At 44.7% G+C, this 20,284-nt stretch overlaps 1 protein-coding gene across 10 annotated transcripts in view; it reads left to right on the top strand.

The window, feature by feature from the left end:
• DZANK1 (double zinc ribbon and ankyrin repeat domains 1) overlaps positions 1–19,921 on the top strand; it is a 74,786-nt gene extending 54,865 nt beyond the window's left edge. For 4 of the 10 annotated variants that reach the window (XR_007150689.1, XR_007150687.1, XR_007150684.1 and 1 more), the window contains 10 exons: positions 2,205–2,308; positions 4,260–4,334; positions 5,671–5,730; positions 6,173–6,269; positions 6,721–6,818; positions 10,466–10,546; positions 11,045–11,172; positions 15,267–15,341; positions 15,792–16,954; positions 19,759–19,921. Coding sequence is in view for 1 of the 10 variants with exons in the window: in XM_047851284.1 (XP_047707240.1) it covers positions 2,205–2,308; positions 4,260–4,334; positions 5,671–5,730; positions 6,173–6,269; positions 6,721–6,818; positions 10,466–10,546; positions 11,045–11,172; positions 15,267–15,341; positions 15,792–15,915 (842 nt within the window). In the remaining 9 variants the exon portion in view is untranslated. Of the gene's footprint in view, positions 1–2,204; positions 2,309–4,259; positions 4,335–5,670; positions 5,731–6,172; positions 6,270–6,720; positions 6,819–10,465; positions 10,547–11,044; positions 11,173–15,266; positions 15,342–15,791; positions 17,450–19,758 lie in introns of those variants that run through there. The other 6 variants (XR_007150688.1, XR_007150692.1, XR_007150691.1 and 3 more) reach the window with 4 other exon arrangements.
• The last annotated feature ends 363 nt before the right edge of the window (positions 19,922–20,284 follow it).

The following is a 20,284-nucleotide window of genomic DNA, read 5'->3' as shown; positions in this document are numbered from 1 at the left end:
CATCTCCCAAGTGTTAAATGGTGGCAGTTAGTGAATTCAAGTGTGTTTAAACCCTGTGCAGACTGTAGAAGGGCACGAGGGAGTTTTTGGAATGATGGAAATGTTCTGTGTTTTGATTGGGATGCATATGCTTGCCGGAATTCAAACCGTATACTTAAAAGTTATCTCAATAGGGTTAATTTTAATAGAATAAAATAGGAGTGGCTGGGTGGCTCAGTTGGTTGAGCGTCCAACTCTTGATTTCGGCTCAGATCATGATCTCACGGTTCATGAGTTCGAACCCCACATTGGGCTCTGGGCTGACAGCACAGGACCTGCTTGAGATTCTCCCTTTCTCTCTATCCCTCCACTGCTTGCACTCTGCCTTTGTCAAAAATGAATAAATACACTTTTTAAAAAGATCTATATTTTAATCAATAGGGCAACTATTCAAAAAGAATACCAAGGAATACAGCTAAAAAGCTAATGGGAAAATTTAAATATAATTCTAAAAAGTATTCAAGTTACCCCCCAAAAAACCCCAGGAAAATAGGAACAAAGAAAACAAAACAAATGGGAACAGTATAAATCAAATAATAAAATGGTAAGTCAAAACCAAAACATATCAATAATTACATTTAATTTTGTGGACTGAACATTTCATTAGAAGGTAGCAATTGTCATCATGGGTTTCGAAAAAACGAAAAAACAGGGGATCCTGGGTGGCTCAGTTGGTTAAGCATCCAACTCTTGATGTCAGCTCAGGTCTTGATCTCAGGGTCATGAGTTCAAGTGCCACACTGGGGCTCCATGCCAAAAGAAAAAAAAAACAAACAAAAACAACTCTGTGCAAGCCATAGACAAGACCTAACTATGTAGAGTAAAAGTAAATATATAGTAAAAAACACGCTTGCTGAAATTCAAACTGTATGCTTAAAAGTTATACCTCGGGGCGCCTGGGTGGCTCAGTTGGCAGGGCATCCAGCTTCAGCTCAGGTCATGATCTCATGGTTCATGAGTTCAAGCCCCGCATCAGGCTCTGTGCTGACAGCTCCAAGCCTGGAGCCTGCTTCGGATTCTGTGTCTCCCTGTCTCTCTGCCCCTCCCCCACTTGCACTCTGTCTCTGTCTTTCATAAATAAATGTAAAAAAAAAAAAGTTATGTCTCAAAAGGGTTAATTTTATTTTTTTTATTTTTTATTTTTTTATTTTTTTCCACTTGTTTAATTCTACCATTTTTTTTCTTTTTTTTTTTTTATTATGAAGTTTATTGTCAAATTGGTTTCCATACAACATCCAGTGCTCATCCCAACAGGTGCCCTCAATACCCATCACCCACCCACCCCTCCCTCCCACCCCCCATAAACCTTCAGTTTGTTCTCAGTTTTTAGGAGTCTTTTATGTTTTGGTTCCCTCCCTCTATAACCATTTTTTTTTCTCCCCCTCCCCCATGGTCTTCTGTTAAGTTTCTCAGGATCCACATAGGAGTGAAAACATATGGAATCTGTCCTTCTCTGTATGACTTATTTCACTTAGCATAACACTCTACAGTTCCATCCATGTTGCTACAAAAGGCCATATTTCATTCTTTCTCATTGCCACATAGCATTCCATTGTGTATATAAACCACAATTTCTTTATCCATTCGTCAGTTGATGGACATTTAGGCTCTTTCCACAATTTGGCTATTGTTGAGAGTGCTGCTATAAACATTGGGGTACAAGTGCCCCTATGCATCAGTACTCCTGTATCCCTTGGGTAAATTCCTAACAGTGCTACTGCTGGGTCATAGGGTAGGTCTTCAATATGGTTAATTTTAAAAGAATAAAATAGGGGGTACCTGGGTGGCTCAGTCGGTTGAGCATCTGACTCTTGATTTCAGCTAAGGTCATGATCTCATGGTTCATGAGTACAAGCCTTGTGTTGGGCTCTGTGCTGACAGTATGGAGCCTGCTTGGGATTCTCTGTCTCCCTCTCTCTCTCTTCAAAATATTTTCTTTTGATATTCTGTACTATGCTGTGATTAATCATGTGTAATTTAAAAAAAAGCTGGGAACAAAAATGGAACTTATTCTAGTACATAGTCAAGGTTCAGTAAGCCAAACCATCACAAAATTTGACCAAAAAAAATAGTAACCTCTCTGAGTATGCATGTTGCAAACTAGCATTTTTCTTTCTTGGCTTCAGAAGAATTATCCACGTGGATGGGTTTCTCTTTTTCTTTAGGGTACTGGAGAAAACAGTTGGATCATATCTCTGCTCACCTCAGGTCTTATGCTCAGAACAACCCTGAGTTCAGGGCTTTGATTGCAGAACCCAGAATGGGAAAGGTGGGTGAGCTCTGACTGGAATTTCCACGCCAGAGCATCGCATGAGGTCAGGCTGCAGTTCCCCTCCACTGACTTCACCTGAAATCGCACTTTGCTTGGCTCCTTTCCCTTTCCTGCCCTGCTTTCCACACTTCTTTACTGCCCTCCCCTACAAGCACGGCCTCAATAAATCACCTGTGCATGAACCTTGTCTCAGGGTCTGCTTCTGGGCACCTGACCTAAGCAAGGTAAAATAGTAAATTGTGAACCATCCATGCTTTTACATTCCACGTGCTATGGAGATTCTTGTGGTCAGAGCTAAAAGACCCAGAAGAGTTTAATCTAGCCAAATTGCACACTGAAATCCATTCTGTATTAGCAGTGGTAGTGATCATAACAGTTGCCGTTTAATGATGCACTCACTATGTACGTTATGTTCCTTGATCTGTAGCGCTCATAACAAACCTACAAGGTAGGGATATTACCTTTGTGGCAGTTTTTAATAATGGCCACAAATTCTTTGATAGTTTTCCCTGCAAAGGGCGGAGTCCCTGTCCCCTGTGGACGGGTGGGAGGACTTATGGCAGTTGGGCTAATAACTGAGTGCAGTGGCAGTGATGCCATGGGACTCTCAGGGTGTGGTCCTCTTACTTGGCACACTCACCTTCAACACTCCTTCTTGGAGCCCAGCCACCCTGCTGTGAGAAGCCCAAGCCCCATGGCGTGGCCACGTGTAGGTGCACCGTCTGCAGCCCTAGCTGAACCCGGGCCTGGAGTTATCCTGGGTCAGGAGCCAGGCAGACGAGTGATGAGAGCCTGGGTCATTCCAGCCTCCAAACATGCAGCTACCTTCTAGCCATTTGAGTTTTCCCAGCTGAGGTGGCAGATGTGTCGAGACAAGACCATCTGTCCCCTCTGTGTCCTGTGGGAAGCCGCAAATTTAATAAAATGGTCGTTCAGTGCCACTAAGTTTGAGGTGGTTTTTTACACTGCAGTAGATAATCAGAACAAGCCTTATTTTTGACACCCAGGAAAACTGGCTCAAAGAGCTTTGGTGACCTGCCCAGGACTGCACTGTTGGGTCTTTTGGGGGATTCCAGATTTGAAGCCCCATGCTCTTTCTCTGGCATTATACCACCACTGTAAGAGACAGCTCTGTGAGAAGACCTCTTCTGTTTGTCAGAACACTAGAAGGAGTCTTAAGAAATCAGCCTGTTTGATCCTCTACCACCAAATTGGCCAACATTGAAACTATTTCATTGTCAAGTAGTGCTTAGTTTCCCTTGATAATGTTTTGGGGGTTTATTCATTCTCTCGCTTAATCCAGGGGTCTGCAAACTATAGCCTGTGGGGCAAATTAGGCCCATTACTCAGTTTTACAAATCGAGTTTTATTGGATCACGGCTGTACTAATTTGTTTACTTACTGTCCATGACTGCCTTTGTGCTACAATGGCAATGACCCACAAAACCTCAACTACTTACTATCTGATCCTTAAAGAATTTGTTGACCCCTGTTTGAGGGAAATTCCTCCTGCTGCTTACAGAGAAAGCTTGTCAACTATGATGCTTGGCTCTTGATTGACAAGGCCTGGCTCCTCCAGACACCCAGCTGACGACATCCAGCCAGGTGGCTTGATTAAGCTTAATGTGTGTCTCTTGCAGAGAATATAAATTTGGCTCTTTCTTTCTTATCCATTCTGGCAGTGTCTGCTCTTTGATGGGAACATTAATTTCATTCATTTACAATTAGTGGAATTATAGCCAAAGCTGGATTTGTGTCTGCTGTTTTGCTACTTGTATTATATCTTACTTAGGTTTTGTTCCTTTGTTTCTCTTTTCCTGCCTTCTTTTGAGTTAATTAAATGTTTGGTTAAATTTACGGTTTAACATCTCAGGATTTCTTGACTGTTGCTCAGGACATTAAGTCCCACATGCATGGTTGTGAATTCTCTCTAACGGTTTTTTAAAAGCTTATCTCTGCTACTGTCCATGAAGATGGCTATGAAGTTAGCATCCAGCTGAATTACATTCAAGTATCAAACAAGGTGCGTAAGACTTTCAGAAGCTGTTCATTTGAAAATTGAGCTAGTAAATTGTAGCCTATAGTCTATTGAAATGCTTCTGGGTAACCCATGGAAGACATAAGTTTCAAATATTATTAAACTCAACTAAAGGCCAGTAATTTCATAGGATTAGGTAAATAACTGTGCTAAACCTCAGAGAAGTCAGGTTTCAGGCACATAAAGATGTAGTAAGAGTAGGAATTACTGTAGACCCTATCGGTCCTGTAGTTCTCAGGCTTTTTTATACTCACTGAAGTCTGGTTGTGGATGAAAGACCAACAAAAATGTTTGCCTGTTTGTACTTTCACCTATTTCCCTATAATAAATAAGCCAAATTTTGTGGCTATGTCTCTCTTGATCTGCCTCCTTATATGGTGATTGCAACTTTGCTACAGAGCCTTTAATGTGTGGCGAACATTAATTGATTCATACTGGCAGCTTTAGTTTCATTGGGCAAAAAATCAGAATATACAAAAGAATAACGAATGGATTGAGAAGGTGGATGAAGAAGGCCAGGAAAAGCAGGGGAACTAGCATTTATCAGGCCCTGGCCATATGCCCAGCAGGGAGCTAGAAGTGTCTTTAAAATGAGGACAGACATACGGGCACTGCCTAACTCAGAGGCTGGGAGTGTGCAGTGGGCTGACACCCACAAAAGTGCTTTGAAGTCAAGTAAAGTGCTAAATGCCATATTTTCAGTTGTGTGGCCAGAGCAGAGCTTGGGTCAGAGAGGTACTTGAGGAGAAGGGGACTGAGGGACATGAGACGGAGAAGGGGCTGAGTGGTCACACATAAATTTTGGCTTTAGCCTGATCCACGAGGAGCTCTGAAATGTGAGTCACACCACGAAGTTGTCCCAACTGGGGCAAGAAAAGGAGGGCTGTAGCTTCTAGGGTAAGGCAGCACCCATCTCTGGAGGCAGTTGGCCAGAGAAGGGAGTCAGCTGTGAGCTGTTAGCAGCCAACCCAGCAGCTGGGAGGGGTATGCTGATCAGTTAGGGGTATGCTTTGGGTGGGCACCGAGAGCATATATAACGTGCTATCAAGTAGGAGTGGAGTAATTATCTTCGGGTTTAATATGTGTTTTTTCTTAACCTGTGTGTTCTAGTGTTGAGGAAGTAGCAGGTGGTTCCCTGTGGCGGGAGAGGCAACCAGGTGAGGGTGGGGCAGGATGCCACACTGTTGAATCGGTCCAGGTGGATATAGAATTCCAGGTCTGGACCATGTATCATCTATCCTAACTTTAGAGGCCTCCATTTTACCTCATTTTACTTTCACAGTATCCCTTTGGGGTAGGCCATAATATTTCCACTTTACAGGTGAGGAACCTGAGGTTCAGAGAAATTAAGCAACTTGCTTCTTCCAAGGTCCCTAAACTAGTAAGTAATAGAACCAGGATTCAAACTCTGTGGCTCGAGTCTCCCCATGATGTCACCCTAATTCCAAGATACAGAAGGGTTTTAAGCAGGGAAAGGACACCAGTACTTACACAGTTTAGAAAGATTATTGGGGCAGCCACATGGAAAGTGGGCTGGCAAGAACCTGTTGGGATGCCCTTGGAGTGATCCTGGCATATGAAAAGGGGCTGTGGCTGTAACAACAGAGAAGAAGGGCTGCACTGAGGAGCCGTTTAAGAGGCAAAATGGACAAAACATTACAGGGAGGGGAGGAGGTGTCAGGAAGGATGTCCAGGTTCAAGCTTGACTGTGTAGCTAAAGCTGTCATTAACAAAGAGAGGAACAGGTTAACAGGGAGATTGTTCCTTCTGTGGGGACACAGCAGCCTTGTCATTCATGGTGACTAATTGTTTTCATTGTCCAGAACCTTTACCTCAGCAAGGCTGTGGATTTCAGCAGCCACTTCCTGAGCAGTGTCACTGAGGGTGGTAATGGGCCATTTGGCAGCAGGTCCAGCCTGGGTGAGTTGTACCCTTATGGTGACTTTAAAACAATTGACCAGGAGCACATTGACCTGGCAAGGATGTCAGGGAATTGCTTATAATTTTCCAGCCCAATCATGCATCTCACTGTAATGTTCCAACCATTTTATTCTTCTGGTTTCTCTGAAGTCAGGGGTGAGATTTTTCAAGTCTTTCACAGGGCTTGGGGAGATAGGTTGGGGGGGGGTGTTCTTTGGGGCCTATAAACTGTAGTCCCTTTTATTCCTTCCTTCCCACTCATCCTCTGGTCTTAGTCTGGGATGAATGGTTCCAGGAGTCCTTCTTGTGAGGTTCAATCAAAGAGAAATTTCTATAAAAGCCATTTTATTCTTCTGACCTCTTGAGGGGCACAATAGTAGGATAGTTCTATATTATATGTGGGGAGTGGCGGGGGGACATTGTTTTGGTCCTCAACTCTTTGTCATTCCAGTGAGCAACTACAGCCAGAGCACCTCCGATACCACTGAAAACGTCAAGAGGACAAAGAATTTCAAGACCAAAACATTCCAAGAAAAGGAGCAGCTCACAGTAAGTGTACTCCTTTGTCCTCACAGCTGTCTTCTTAGGCCTATCTGTTTAATGTTTTACTTTGAGATTTTTTAAATGGAGGAATACTTTTTCATTTTCTGTGCCTTTTTTGGGTGTATTTTTTATTTTATGGAATCCTTTAAAATATGTCAAGATTATTAATTAGAATTAAAGTTCTCATCAGTTTCCTGAATCACCTCTGTTTCCTCTGGGGTCAATTCTGTCTGTCCATCTTTCTCTGTCTTGTTTTTGGTTGGTCTCAAATATGTGATGATCTGTGGTTGCCAGGTCATGTTGACAAGTGAAGGGCTAGTTTGCGTAGTGCCAGTGCCTGCCCTGGGTGTGTGGGCCTGAGGTGCCTATGGGGGGGATGGACATGCTGTCTCCCTGGAGAGTGTTTGGGCAGAACACAAGAGAATGCCTTGGGGTCCCTTAAGTTGCCTTCCCCCTAGAGGTGAGTCTGTGCTGTGAAGGGCTCTAGAGTGTTTCATTCCTGGATGGGGCTCTTTTTATTTCCTTGCTCTCCTTCCATCTATGTTGTCATAGAGGTCTGGGCTCTGGCCTTCCTGGGCCCAGTACTCCCAGGAGAACTCTTTGTTAGGCAAATAATGAACTCTCTGGAAAATAGTTATCAGGGTTTAAGCAGAGAGCACAGGAGAGAGGGGAGGACATCACCCAGCTCTGCCCTTCCCTAAAATGCTCGTGAATCCAGCCTGCACCCAACACCTGCCCTCCTTGTTGATTAACTCAGCTTCTTCAGGGCTTCCTGGAGGAAACACACTCATATCTCTGGTGTCTTCAACTGCTTTTTCTTTGCTTTGATTTCCCTCTCAGTCAGATTCCACCTACTTTCAATCTTTGGAATTTCTCACGATTCCTGATCCACTGATGGCACTCTTCCAGTTTCCCACAGCTGTTAGAGTTTTGTTCTTCAAAAATATAGAGCATTAACATTTTAACGGGAGCTTTGGAGAAAGGGACAGTGGGTGCCCTTGTTCAGTCCACCACCTTGCCTTTCATTTGGTCCTCTTTGGCTGCAGTAGGAGGACAGATGTGCTTAGCAACAAACCCAAAGCCTGGGTCTCCACCAAGATGGAGATGGGCACAAGTCAGTTCTTCCTTCCACTTTTCATGAAGCCAAGCCCTCAGGGCATCCTCAGGGGTGCACATACTGGCACCCAGATTGTTATCATGAGTTCTACAAAGGCAGGTGATTTCTCGCCTCAACTTGTTTTTTTCCACTACATGCTTTACATGTCATAAACACCAATAAATGTGGGAAGAAGACCTTAGAATTGTATGAACTTTTAAAAAAAAATCTATTTCCCCCTGGCCTTGACTTATTTACTTATTTAATTTATTATTTTTTAATTTTTTTAATGTTTGTTTATTTTTGAGAGAGAGACAGAGTGTGAGCAGGGGAGGAGCAGAGAGGGAGACACATAATATGAAGCAGGCCCCGGACTCTGAGCTGTCAGCACAGAGCCCAACACGGGGCTTAAACTCACAGACTGTGAGATTATGACCTGAGCTGAAGTCAGACACCTAACCGACTGAGGCACCTAGGCTCCCCATTTACTTATTTTATTTAAATCCAAGTTAACATATAGCATAAGAATGATTTCAAGAATAGAATTTAGTGATTCATCACTTACTTATAACACACAGTGCTCATCCCAGTAAGTGCCCTCTTTAATATCCATTGCCCACTTAGCCTGTCCCCCCACCCAAGACCTAATAAGCAAACTTCAGTTTGTTCTCTGTATTTAAGAGTCTTTTGTGGTTTGTCTAACTCTCTGTTTTTATCTTATTTTTTTTGCTTCCCTTCCCCTGTGTTCATCTATTGTGTTTCTTAAATTCCACATATAAGTGAAATCATATGATATTGTCTTTCTCTGACTTATTTTGCTTAGCATAATACACTCTAGATCAATCCACATTGTTGCAAAAGGCAAGATTTAATTCTTTTTGATTGCCAAGTAATATTCCATTATATAGATATACCACATCTTCTTTATCCGTTCATCAGTCAATGGACATTTGCTTACTTTTTCCATACTTTTACTTACTCTTTCCATACTTTTGCTATTGTCAATAGTGCTGCTATAAACGCTGGGGTGCATGTGCCCCTTTGAATCAGCATTTTTATATCCTTTGGGTAAATACCTAGTAGTGCAATTGCTGGGTCATAGTTCTAGTTTTAATTTTTTGAGGAACCTCCATACTGTTTTCCAATTTGCATTCCCACCAGCAGTGCAAAAGGGTTTGTCTTTTTTTTTTTTTAAAGGTTCTTCTTTCTCTGCATTGTCACCAACATCTGTAGTTGCCTGAATTGTTAATTTTAGCCATAGAACTATATTAACTTGTATTGCTTATGATTCCTTATACTCTTGGCCTTCTCCCAGTTTAAGTATAAAGTTCCATAAACTTTAACAGTTTTTGAGACTCCACCTGCTTATTTTATGTGTGACCTGAATCCCCCATTGTTATGTGCCTTTATTTTCTCATTTGTATTTAGGGGATAAGTATAAGAAAATAATAACAGCATTCAGTGGTTCACTCATTCAGCAGTTATTTTGAGCACACATGCACCAGGCACAGTTTTTGGTGGTAAAAATAAATTGTGAACAAAAGATATAAAAGTCTCAGACCTCATGAGGTTGACATTCAAGTGCATTCTAGTATAGTTTTCCATAAGGAATGGAATTCAGCCAGAACAAGTGTGTCCCCCAAGACTGCCAGGGGTTTCACTTGTTAGAGTACATTGTTCCAAGCTAATCACTCTAGAATGGGGGCAGAGGGGACATAGCCTGAACCCGGCATCTTCTCCTGAAAGGCTCAGAGGCTTGACCAATGCCCTCATCTCTGACTTCCCAGAGAGCCAGGAGGGGGGTAGATATTATTTTCACTATGCATACAGGAAACTGGGAGCCCCAGAACCATCCCAAGTCACCCTCAGATCCATTGATAGAAACACACTGAAAGTAATGTCTCCAGCTTTCTAGACTGCCTCTTCAACCTTGTGGCAGCCAGCATTTGAAATCCTTTATATAAAGATTGTATATAATTATGAATTTCATATTTTGAAAATAGAGAAAAGATAATAAACTCTTCAGATTTCTGATGATAAGTGAGAGCTTTTAACCCCCAAACAAGAGTTGACTTTATTGGTTCACTCATGTGTCAGGTGAGCGTGTTTTCTGGATAGTCATACTTAGGCTGATTCTGAACACCTTATATAGCATGCAGGGTGAATTGTAGGATTCACCCATTTGCTTTTCCTAGGAATATTTGTTTTCCTTTGTAATAAAACTAGTGTGGGGTTTCTGGGTTTTTGTGAGGTTTCTCATTGCATCCCTGTCCTTAATAAATATAAAACAATGTCCCCAAATATAAAACCTTTCCCAAGACAAGGTTTCAGAGACCAGCAAGCTTTACATTAGCTGGGTTTATTTGTGTTGCTGGCTGTCAAAGATCACACACATGCACTCACAGACACACATGTATGCACTTGCTCACACTCGCCTGTCCCTGGGACTCAGAACTTAACCTTGGAGAGGAGGCATTTGCCTTGAGGGTTGAGTTCACACAAGTGGGGCAGCAATATTTTGTGGTGGTGGAAATGACCGTGTTGTATAATCCTACAGCCTGAAAACAGGCTCTTGCTGAAGGAAGTGGGACCGACAGGGGAAGGAAGAGTCTCTGTGATTGAACAGCTGCTCGATGAGGTGAGTACATCCCAAAGAAATCTCTCTGAGGATTTCAGCCTCGTGTTTCACCTGTGTCTCTTTCATGTGGAAGTCTTGTTCAGTACTGGGATCATCACAGGGCCATTTCATTTTAAACTGGAAGTGGACTAACTGGCCAGTCCAGAACTTTACATTAATTGTTATTGGATGCTAGTTTTTATAGCAGAGAAAATATACCGAAAAGTCATATGAGCCCAAATAATGTGCACAAAGGTGGACAGAATCCCTGGTCTGTGACCCCATGTGACCTTCATGTTTCCTAAAGAAGCAAAGTTGTCTGGGTGCCTGCCTTCCTGATGAGGACAGCACAAGTTCTATGGCACCATGACCCGCAGCTCTGTTATAGGTCAGATCTTAGGTTTCCTGATGTTCCTTTCTTTTGATGGAAAGCTTATTTGTTACACTTCATAGGACGACAGGTGGATGCTACTGAGAGCAGGGCTTTGTGGCAACTTTGTCCTTTTCCTTATGTTGCAGGGAGCAGATCCCAACTGCAGGGACAGTGAGGAGCGACCCCTTATAACCATGGCTGTTGTGAATAAGCACCATGAAGCAATTCCGGTTCTTGTGCAGAGAGGAGCAGACACCGAGCAGCGGTGGGGACCGTAAGTAAGACACAGTAAAAGGGCAGCCCTGGCAATGTCGCAGCCAGCTGTGACCTTGCACGTGTGCCCTGTTCAATTTGAACCAGTCATGAACCATTTTAAAACCCATCTGGGCCTTAATCAGAGACTTACCTGCTTCTATTTCCCAAATCTAGGGAAAACAAAGATTTTTAAATGGACTATTGGATTGCCTGATTTTTTGTAGCTTTTATAAAGGATAAATTTTGTTAACTCATGAATTTATACTGTTGTGGGGCCGGCAAATCCTTTGCCCTTGGGATGTCAGGTGACATTTTCATCATGATCTGAGCTGTTGACATCCATAAGAGAGGAGTGGCCCCAGTGTATTCCCTGTGGAAATGTACCCATGAAATTACTGCAGAAAGAAAACCTTATCCGTCTGTCTCTGGATGCTGACACCCTGGGGGCGAGCCTGCACATGAGAGTTCACCACATGATTTGATGAAGCAGGAGGACGATACCAAGTCCTGTTGGGTGCTTCTGTCATTTCCCTAGTCTCAGGGCTGTCCTGCCTCTTGACTTCTCCCAGCTTCGTGATTCTGTTGTTCTCTTGCAAATTACAGCAAAACCTGGGATAGTGAATAACTTGTTCTGCAAGTGTGCCGCAACATGAGCAAACATTTCTTATAAATTTTAACTTGATAAACTAGTGATGTCTTATGATACGAGTAGTACATGATGCCAGATGTCACATGATCACAACTGAGTTAATGGTTCTTGAAATTCACTTTGATATACAAATGCTTTGGATTACAAGCATGTTTCTGGAACGAATTATGGTCACAAACCAAGATTTTACTGTACTTTGGAAAGGTGGGGTGGAATGTTCCTTGAGGACGGGTTCCATATGTTAATTGCTTATATCCTGCCAAACAAGTTGCCAAACTAGAAGTTCTCCAGGGGTCCTGCAGATATCTGACACTGCTGCCCCCTGAGTTATTTCTGAGACCAGATTGAGGCCCCGTCAGAGCATCATGCAGCCAGCACAGGGGTCTAAGAGTTAAATAGCTTTGCTTTTGGCTTTCTCTGTCTCAAAATTTCCTCTAGTGTTTTTATTAAAAATATATCCCTGTTGGGGCACCTGGGTGGCTCAGTCGGTGGAGTGTCTGACTTCGGCTCAGGTCACGATCTCGCAGTTTGTGGGTTCGAGCCCCACATCGGGCTCTGTGCTGACAGCTCAGAGCCTGGAGCCTGCTTTGGATTCTGTGTCTCCCTCTCTTTCTGCACCTCTCCTGCTTGCACTCTGTCTCTCTCTCAAAAATAAACAAACATTAAAAAATTGTTTAAAAAATATATATCCCTGGGGCACCTGGGTGGCTCAGTCGGTTAAGCGTCCGACTTCAGCTCAGGTCACGATCTCGCGGTCCGTGAGTTCGAGCCCCGCGTCGGGCTCTGGGCTGATGGCTCAGAGCCTAGAGCCTGCTTCCGATTCTGTCTCTCTCTCTCTCTGCCCCTCCCCCGTTCATGCTGTGTCTCTCTCTGTCTCAAAAATAAATAAACGTTAAAAAATTTTTTTTTTTAAATATATATATCCCTGTTAATTTTTCTATGTGTGCTTTTATAAGTTCTGCCCAATAGGACAGCTATATCAAGACATGACCCCTTTTTTAGCAGAATGTTTGGCACACTTGCTATACATATTTAGTGGCTGGCATTTACTTGCTCACCTTTTCAGGATTCACATTCTTCATACTTTGTCAGCTTCTTCATTTACCCACACTCATTATTCAAAAAAATAATGTCACCTTGTTAAGGTATACTTTATATTTGCACAAATCAGATAAGCTTTTCTTGGAGCACTTATGTATAATGTATGTGGTTGATACAAAATCTCTTAAGCAGATTTTGAATTGATGCTTATGTATAAGGTGTCCTAGCTTTATGAAAAGTCCAGCTGAGAGGAAGAAACTACTCTGGACACGGAACAGATTACCTGTTTTTCCTTGGTGTTCCTCAGTTTGCATTCTTGCTTCATTACCATTCTATAAATCAACATTCATCCACACGCAATCCTGTTGCGTCGCTACTAACTTTCTGCTCGTACCATCTGTCTGAACAGTGTGTGATAGCCCGTTGTCTCTCCCACTGCATTAGCCCGGTTAGCAGAGTTTAGCTCCATGGAGGGGGAGGGAGGAAAGCCAGACCAGAAGCCCTCCCTCAAAATAGAGCACAGAGATCTCTTCTTCCATTTTAGTTTATGCCAATAGAAGAAAGCAGATTTTTCCACCAGGAGCCAACTCTGTTAAGTCTGGTTTATAGTTGTTAGTTCTAAGTGTTGAGACCTGGGTCAGCCTGGCTTATGCCCCACAGCTGGACCTCTATAGATCCAGGAACATGACCTCAAAGCTCCAACCATTCTACTGCTCTTCATGCACAAGCCATGGAGAGATCTGGCTTTCCTGTAAAAGAGGCTCAGTGAGTTGTTCCTTAGCAAACAAGGATTAGAAAGCTCTTCCCCACCCCCTCCCCCTCCCCCGACCCCCACCCCTACCCCTGCCCCAAGCTTGTTTGGCTAGGGGAAAGAAGCAGTCAAGGTAGTCTCTATGCAAGGTAACTCCTGTCAGGTAGCTCAGTGGGTAGCAGAAAGCCCCGCCTTAGTGTTTCTGTTTCCAATGTTTGTATCTTTCCTACCAGAATACACTCATATTCAACCCAAAGGGATGGCTAAGGCGAAGTACGCATTCTTCACCAAAGCTGATACCTCTTATGGGCAGATTTCACAAACACAGATTCAAGGTCTCACTAGGAGAGGGGCAAAGCAAAGTGCCATTTGCTTTTGGACAACAGCTGCCCTCCTTCACTGGCAGCTTCAAACATTTCATCCCTTAGCTCTGCCCCACTAGCCAGGAGGGACAAATGTAACCATCAGTCTGTTTCTTAGAGCTTCAACTGAGGAGATTTATTCTATTAGGTAATTCACAATTTACAAAGAAAGAATGTGCCTTCATCCTCCCTGATACTTCGATTTGAATAAACAGTTTGAGTTGTTTGTGCATTAATAGTAAAGTTTCTGTAAAGTACAAATTCACAGGGGGCGCCTGGATGGCTCAATTGGTTAAGCATCTGACTTCGGCTTAGGTCATGATCTTGCAGTTCGTGGGTTCCAGCCGCACATGGGGCTCTGTGCTGACACCTAAGAGCCTGGAGCCTGCTTCAGATTCTGTGTCTCCCTGTCTCTCTGCCTCTCACCTGCTTGTATTCTGTCTGTCTCTCTCTCTCTAAAAAAATAAACATTAAAAAGAACTTAAAGTACAAATTCACAGAACATCATACTGTACCTGCTGTACAAAACACGTTCTAGAAGGTCTGGTAATATAGTACCAAGCTGTTCAGAGGAACAGATTTGTAGGGTATCACCTCTACTCTGAAGCATGGGGTCCTGATAAGAGGGTATTCCATCAAGTGCCATTGCCATGTTGGAGTTGCGTTGTTTGAGGGGCAGTGTACAAAGTTAGAGTTGGCAGTCACAATTCATTACTTTCAAAAACTGAACCGTGGTTACACAGAAAATCTAACCACGCACCCCCTCCCCACCTAGTAAATGGAATGCACGTTCTCTCAGTTGAGAGGGAGTCACGAAGGAAGAAGATCATACGTCTTCTCAGGAGATATGGCAACTCCATGAATGTATGCAGGTTCCAATGGTAAATGCCATATAAAGACCCAAGGAGGGGTGCCTGGGTGGCGCAATCGGTTAAGCGTCCGACTTCAGCCAGGTCACGCGTGAGTTCGAGCCCCGCGTCAGGCTCTGGGCTGATGGCTCAGAGCCTGGAGCCTGCTTCCGATTCTGTGTCTCCCTCTCTCTCTGCCCCTCCCCCGTTCATGCTGTCTCTCTCTATCCCCCAAAAAATAAATAAACGTTGAAAAAAAAAATTTTAAAAAAATAAAGACCCAAGGAACTTTAGTGGTGAAGTGACCAACAGTTGAGCCCTAAACTACCAGGGAGAAAGGAAAGATGAAAGATAAGGAGGGGGTCAGTGTCATTGGTGTGACTGAGACATCCGTTGTCCGTGTGCCCATAGCATCCTGCATTGCAACTGCTTTAGCAGGATGATTTTCTTCCCCCCAAACAGGCTCCGAAATACAGCTCTTCATGAAGCGACCCTCCTTGGCCTGGCGGGAAGGGAGTGCGTCGCTGCTTTACTGCGGTATGTTCCCGGCCTCTGGGGGAGACTTCTGAGGGCCACAGCGATCCCCCTGCTGTCTATGATGATTTCAGAAGGCCCCAGTTCCTGAACAGTTAACTCTGTGAATGGGGGCCACCATCCCACTGTGGGTCCCCAGCACTGAGGGCTTCTAAAAGCACAACGAAAATACCCACACACCCACCCAACACACTTGGTTGTAGGACTTTGATGCAATGGGAGCCAATGGCCAGGATTGGCAATTGAACGTGTTGAAATCACAGAGCCCCTCAAAAGGTCTCAGGGTGGAGCCACCCTTGAGAGTGAGAGTCATGGTGACCTCTTGGGGACGGGTGTAGGAAGGTCGGTCTGGGAGTCTCCCAGACCGGCCTCTGTGTCAGGGAAGAGCCATCCTTGAGTTCAAGCATTCTATTCATGCCTGAGTGCCTCTATTCATGCCTGTTTCCTTGGCAGATGCAATGCAGGCATCCAAAAGAAGAACACGAATGGCCAGACAGCATATGACCTGGCTCTGAAAACTGGGGATGAGGTCATCACCTCACTCTTTGCTGCTAAGCTCGGCCTGGATGACTCTTAGACCCAAGAGCCTGCGCGGGACCTGATTTCAAGAAACCATCCAGCTCTAGCTGTTCTTTGTTTCTTTCTGAGATGTGTTATTTGTGGTTTGGAAATTGAGGTTGAGAGGAACGCATAAGATTTTTTTTTTTTTTTTAATATGACAGTGTAAGCCACCATGTGGGCATTTCCCAATATGCTCTGGATGGTGACGAATTTAACATATGTTTTTTAAAGGGTCTGTTGCTGCTTATTTTGGAATTTTCTTTAAAATTTATTTTTCAATAGATAATTGCACATGGTTCAAAGCTAAACAGTTTGAAGTGTTAAGTAGTAAAAACTCTGCTATCCCTGTCCCACAGCCACCCACGTCCCCTCCTCAGAGGCTCCAATGATACCAGTGTCATCTGCGTCTTTCCAGAAATAGTAGAGGATTATATAAGCACATGTGCGTAATATATGCATATGTACATATAGGGTATGTATAAAATACAAATACAGAGAACAGATATATTCTTTCTCCTCTTTTAAGACAAGTACTAGCAAACTACACACCCGTCTGATGTTTTACATCTTGTTCTATTCCTTAATATCTCTTGTAGGTGGTTCCAAATTAGTACATTAAGATTAACTTTATCTAAAGACTTTCATTTCTAATGTGAAATATTCCTATTGTTGTGGTTTGTTCTCCGGTTGACAAACAAGCTTTGAATAAGCCCATGTGCAGGAATGTGCAATTTTGACTCACTCATTTTTTCAGACTGTTATTTCAGTCTTTGGGTGATAACGCTGCAATCGTGGAGTACCTAAATAGTTCCTGTTAAACTATGTTGACAGAGTATCTGTTAGTTTAGAATGAGTAATTCAGCACAATAAATAATAGACCTGGTTGAGTGGTTGCTGTTATCACTACCTGCACTTCCTTTCCCGAGATGGTGACTGCGGGAGGACAGGCGCAGAGTCTCTGGGAGCGAAGCCCCCGCATGGGGTTTGGGGGCACCAGCACTGGCTCTCCCCTGTCCGACTCGGCCGGCCGTCTTTGCTGTGGGGGCCACTGCAAGGTAACCAGTGTCCTGAGAGCCCCGCGGAGCGTGGTCAGGTGGTTTGATGTCAGGGCTGGTTTGCACTGTCAACCTGGCTGTATGATACAACCTTTCCCAGACTTCTCTGCCTTTATGGTTCAGCTCAGGGTTGGCTGCAAGAGTCACTGCACCAGGTTCCAGATTCCCAAGGTGGAAGTGAAGCCGCAGCCATCACACTAGGAGGGTGGGTTAGGGCTCCAGACGCTGCCACAGCTCGCACCCTACAGGCTCTGGAATCAATCCTGCAGGAGGAGGGTACAGAGTTCAAGACTATTTTCCCCAGAGCTCAGGGAGCAGGGAAGGCCCGGAGGACCCATGGGTTCCAGAAACAATCCTCTTAGAGCTCTCAGGGGTCACTTTCATACCCTGAGCACAGGATCCACATCTCTACTGTTCCTTGGGCTTCCACACTTCCTAGGGGAGGGTCCTGCCCTCTACCCGAGCAGCAAAGCACAAACCTGACCTCTCATGCCTTTCACTAAAGCCCACTCACAACCTAAGTTACCCTTGAGTTTCACTGCTTCAGAATCAAACCTCATTTACAAAGTGAACAGGTGGCTGAAGATTCAAGAACATAGTTTCAAATCCAGGAACTTTCTGATAAAATCCTATAGGGTTATGTAAAACATTACATAAACATTGAACAACATGTTTTTGGGAAAAATAAAGTGAAACACCTGTTTCAGGCAGGGCCTTTCTGATTTCAAAATTCATGTTATTTCTTGTCCTTTGTGAAGTTTTTGTTTTTTCCTCGTGCCACTGTATCAGGGCTTGATACGGGAGAACCACCATAGTGACGCTGAGTGAGGGGTTATTAAAGGAACCGGGCCGCAGCAGTCGCGGGGGTGAGTGAGGCTGGTCCTGCGTGGGCCTGGAGCCGCCGTAGCTCAGCAGGGCCGCAGCGCGAAAGGAAAGGTGGGCTCCAAGTGGGATGAACGAGGACAGACTGGAGCCCACAGGCCCAGTCCTCCTCCTCTCTCCTCTTGGTCACCGGCGGCTTGCAGCAGCTGCTGGCGCCCTTCAGCAGGGAGCTAGCTCCAGGTGTCCCAGGCTGGACTCTCCAGGAGCAGACCTGAGATGCTGAGGGACGAGAGACAGAGGAGAACACATGTTCATAGGGCATCAGCGTTTGCAGAAGGAAGAAGGAGGTGGTGCAGCAGAAGTCACCCCAGATGCAGCCCCCGCAAGCTGCAGCTGACTGTGGGTTGGGGTGCTGGAGAGGAGGATTGCCCGTCATCCCGCTGTGCCTGGACAGCTGTAGCTCAGTCGCTGGTTGACAGCTGTCCCAGGAAAGCTGTGACTTCAGGCCAGGAAGCTCTCTGAAGTTGCTAATGGCTGGGGGCGGCCTGCTGCCCTGTCTGCTGCTTGCACTCCCTACCCCCAGGTGGTCAGCCCTGCCTGCAGGCCACGTGGATGGTGCATCTCCGTGTGTTCCGTGTGTTCCGTGGAACTGCCCTTCCCATCCTGGCTGCTGGAAGGAGGTCTGGCGGGAGCTGTCCGCATGCACCAGCAAGCCTGCCCTGGGGATGCGAGGGAGGGCAGCAGTGACCCTGATCGCAGAGCCCCCACCCTGCAGGCTCAGCTTAGGCCCGGTGGTTGGTGTTCAGGGTGCTGCTGGGCCCCAGATGGGGTGAAAATCAGCTCACTGTCCGTTGGTTGGTGGCTCAGGTCACTGTGACCTTCCTACATCTGGACCCACTTCCAACAACTCCCAAGGCCCAGCCACTCCTGTTGGAGGACCTGCCCTTGCTTTGTGGCTTTGTCCCCACATCCCACAAGGCTCCAGTGGCCTGGAGTTTACCATTACCCTCCTTACCATCAAGGTGAATGCATTCCCATGTGTTTATCGACCAATTTTCCTTGTTGATTTGGAGAGGTGATTTATATCCTCTAGAATCAGAGTGTAATTCTAGACTCTAGAGCAGTGGTATCAAATGGAAATACAACGCTGGCCACATAAATGTTTTCTAGCAGCCAAATTTAGTTTCCGCTGATTCCTAACTTACTACAATTTGTAATGGAATGAAAACTGCATGGGGCACCTGGGTAGCTCAGTCGGTTGAGCAACCGACTCTTGGTTTTGGCTCAGGTCATGATCCTGGAGTCTTGGGATTGAGCCCCGTGTCAGGCTCCGTGCTAGCTTAAGATTCCCCACCTCTCTCCCTCTGCGCCTCTCCCCACCTGTGCTCTATCTCTCTCTCTAAAAACAAACAAACAAGCAAAACGAAAACACTGTATGTTAATGATTTTCAGCATCCACTAAAATAAAATTTTTCCCATGAGTAACATTGATAGTATGTTTTTGAATCAAGCCTTCATTGCTGAGATGAATATAATACATTCTTACTGAATTCCACTCCTGGATTTTATTTGCTAACAATCTGCTTGTTATTAAATGAAAGTGACCTCCATTTATTTTTGTTATTTGTTTTGGAACCAAAATAATGCTAGACTCACAATGTTACAGCCTTCCGGTTTTTTTCTCAGTACTTTAGAGAGGTTTATGAAACACAGGACTGAATTATTTTGTGCAGATATGATAGAAGGCTTTCAGTATAACTCAAGGCTTTATGATTTTCAGTCCTAAATCTTTGTCCTCTGTAACAGGGCTCACGCCAAGAAGCAGAACTAGTAGGAGATGTGTGTCTAGAGACTTGTCACAAGACACGGGCTTAGGTGGTTGTTGGTGCTGACTGGGCAAGTCCAAAGTCTCAGCGTGGGTGTCCGGAAGGGCGGCCTACAGCTGTGGCCTTCTTCAGGGAGGTCTTCGTTTTCTACTTCAGGTCTTTCAACTGAATCAGGCCAACCCAGACCTGCTAGGATGATCTCCCTTTCTTCAAGTCAGCTGACCATGAACTTTAATCACACTGCAAATACCTTCCCAGCAACACCTGAATTAGCGCATGAGTGAGGGCTGGAGCTCAGGCAAGTCGACACATTAAAAGAAGCCCATCGCAGCCTCCATCACAGTGTCATCGATTATTTCTTCTTTTTTTCTACCCCTACTTGAATAAAATCGGTAATACACACATGTGCATCTTGTTTCCCTTTTTGTATAAAGCTATACATTTTTTTCTGCCAGTTGCATGGGTTTTGGGGTCATAAGATTTTCATTATCCTTCTTTTTTGTTTTTATATTTAGATTTGGTTGTTAACCCCTCCTTTGGCCGCCACTATTTCAATAGGTGTGGAAGTGGAGCCGCTCGCAGCGGCAAGAGCCTCCCCTCTGCAAAATGCCGGAGTAGTGAGGGTTACCCAGAGCTTCACTGTTCTTTCAGGCAAGGCTGAACCCCCCCTCTCCCCACTCCG

The sequence above is a fragment of the Prionailurus viverrinus genome, chromosome A3, assembly GCF_022837055.1.
Source record: "Prionailurus viverrinus isolate Anna chromosome A3, UM_Priviv_1.0, whole genome shotgun sequence".
Taxonomy (NCBI): Eukaryota; Metazoa; Chordata; class Mammalia; order Carnivora; family Felidae; genus Prionailurus; species Prionailurus viverrinus.
Note: the sequence above shows the minus strand (reverse complement) of the source record. Positions and strands in the feature narration are given on the sequence as shown.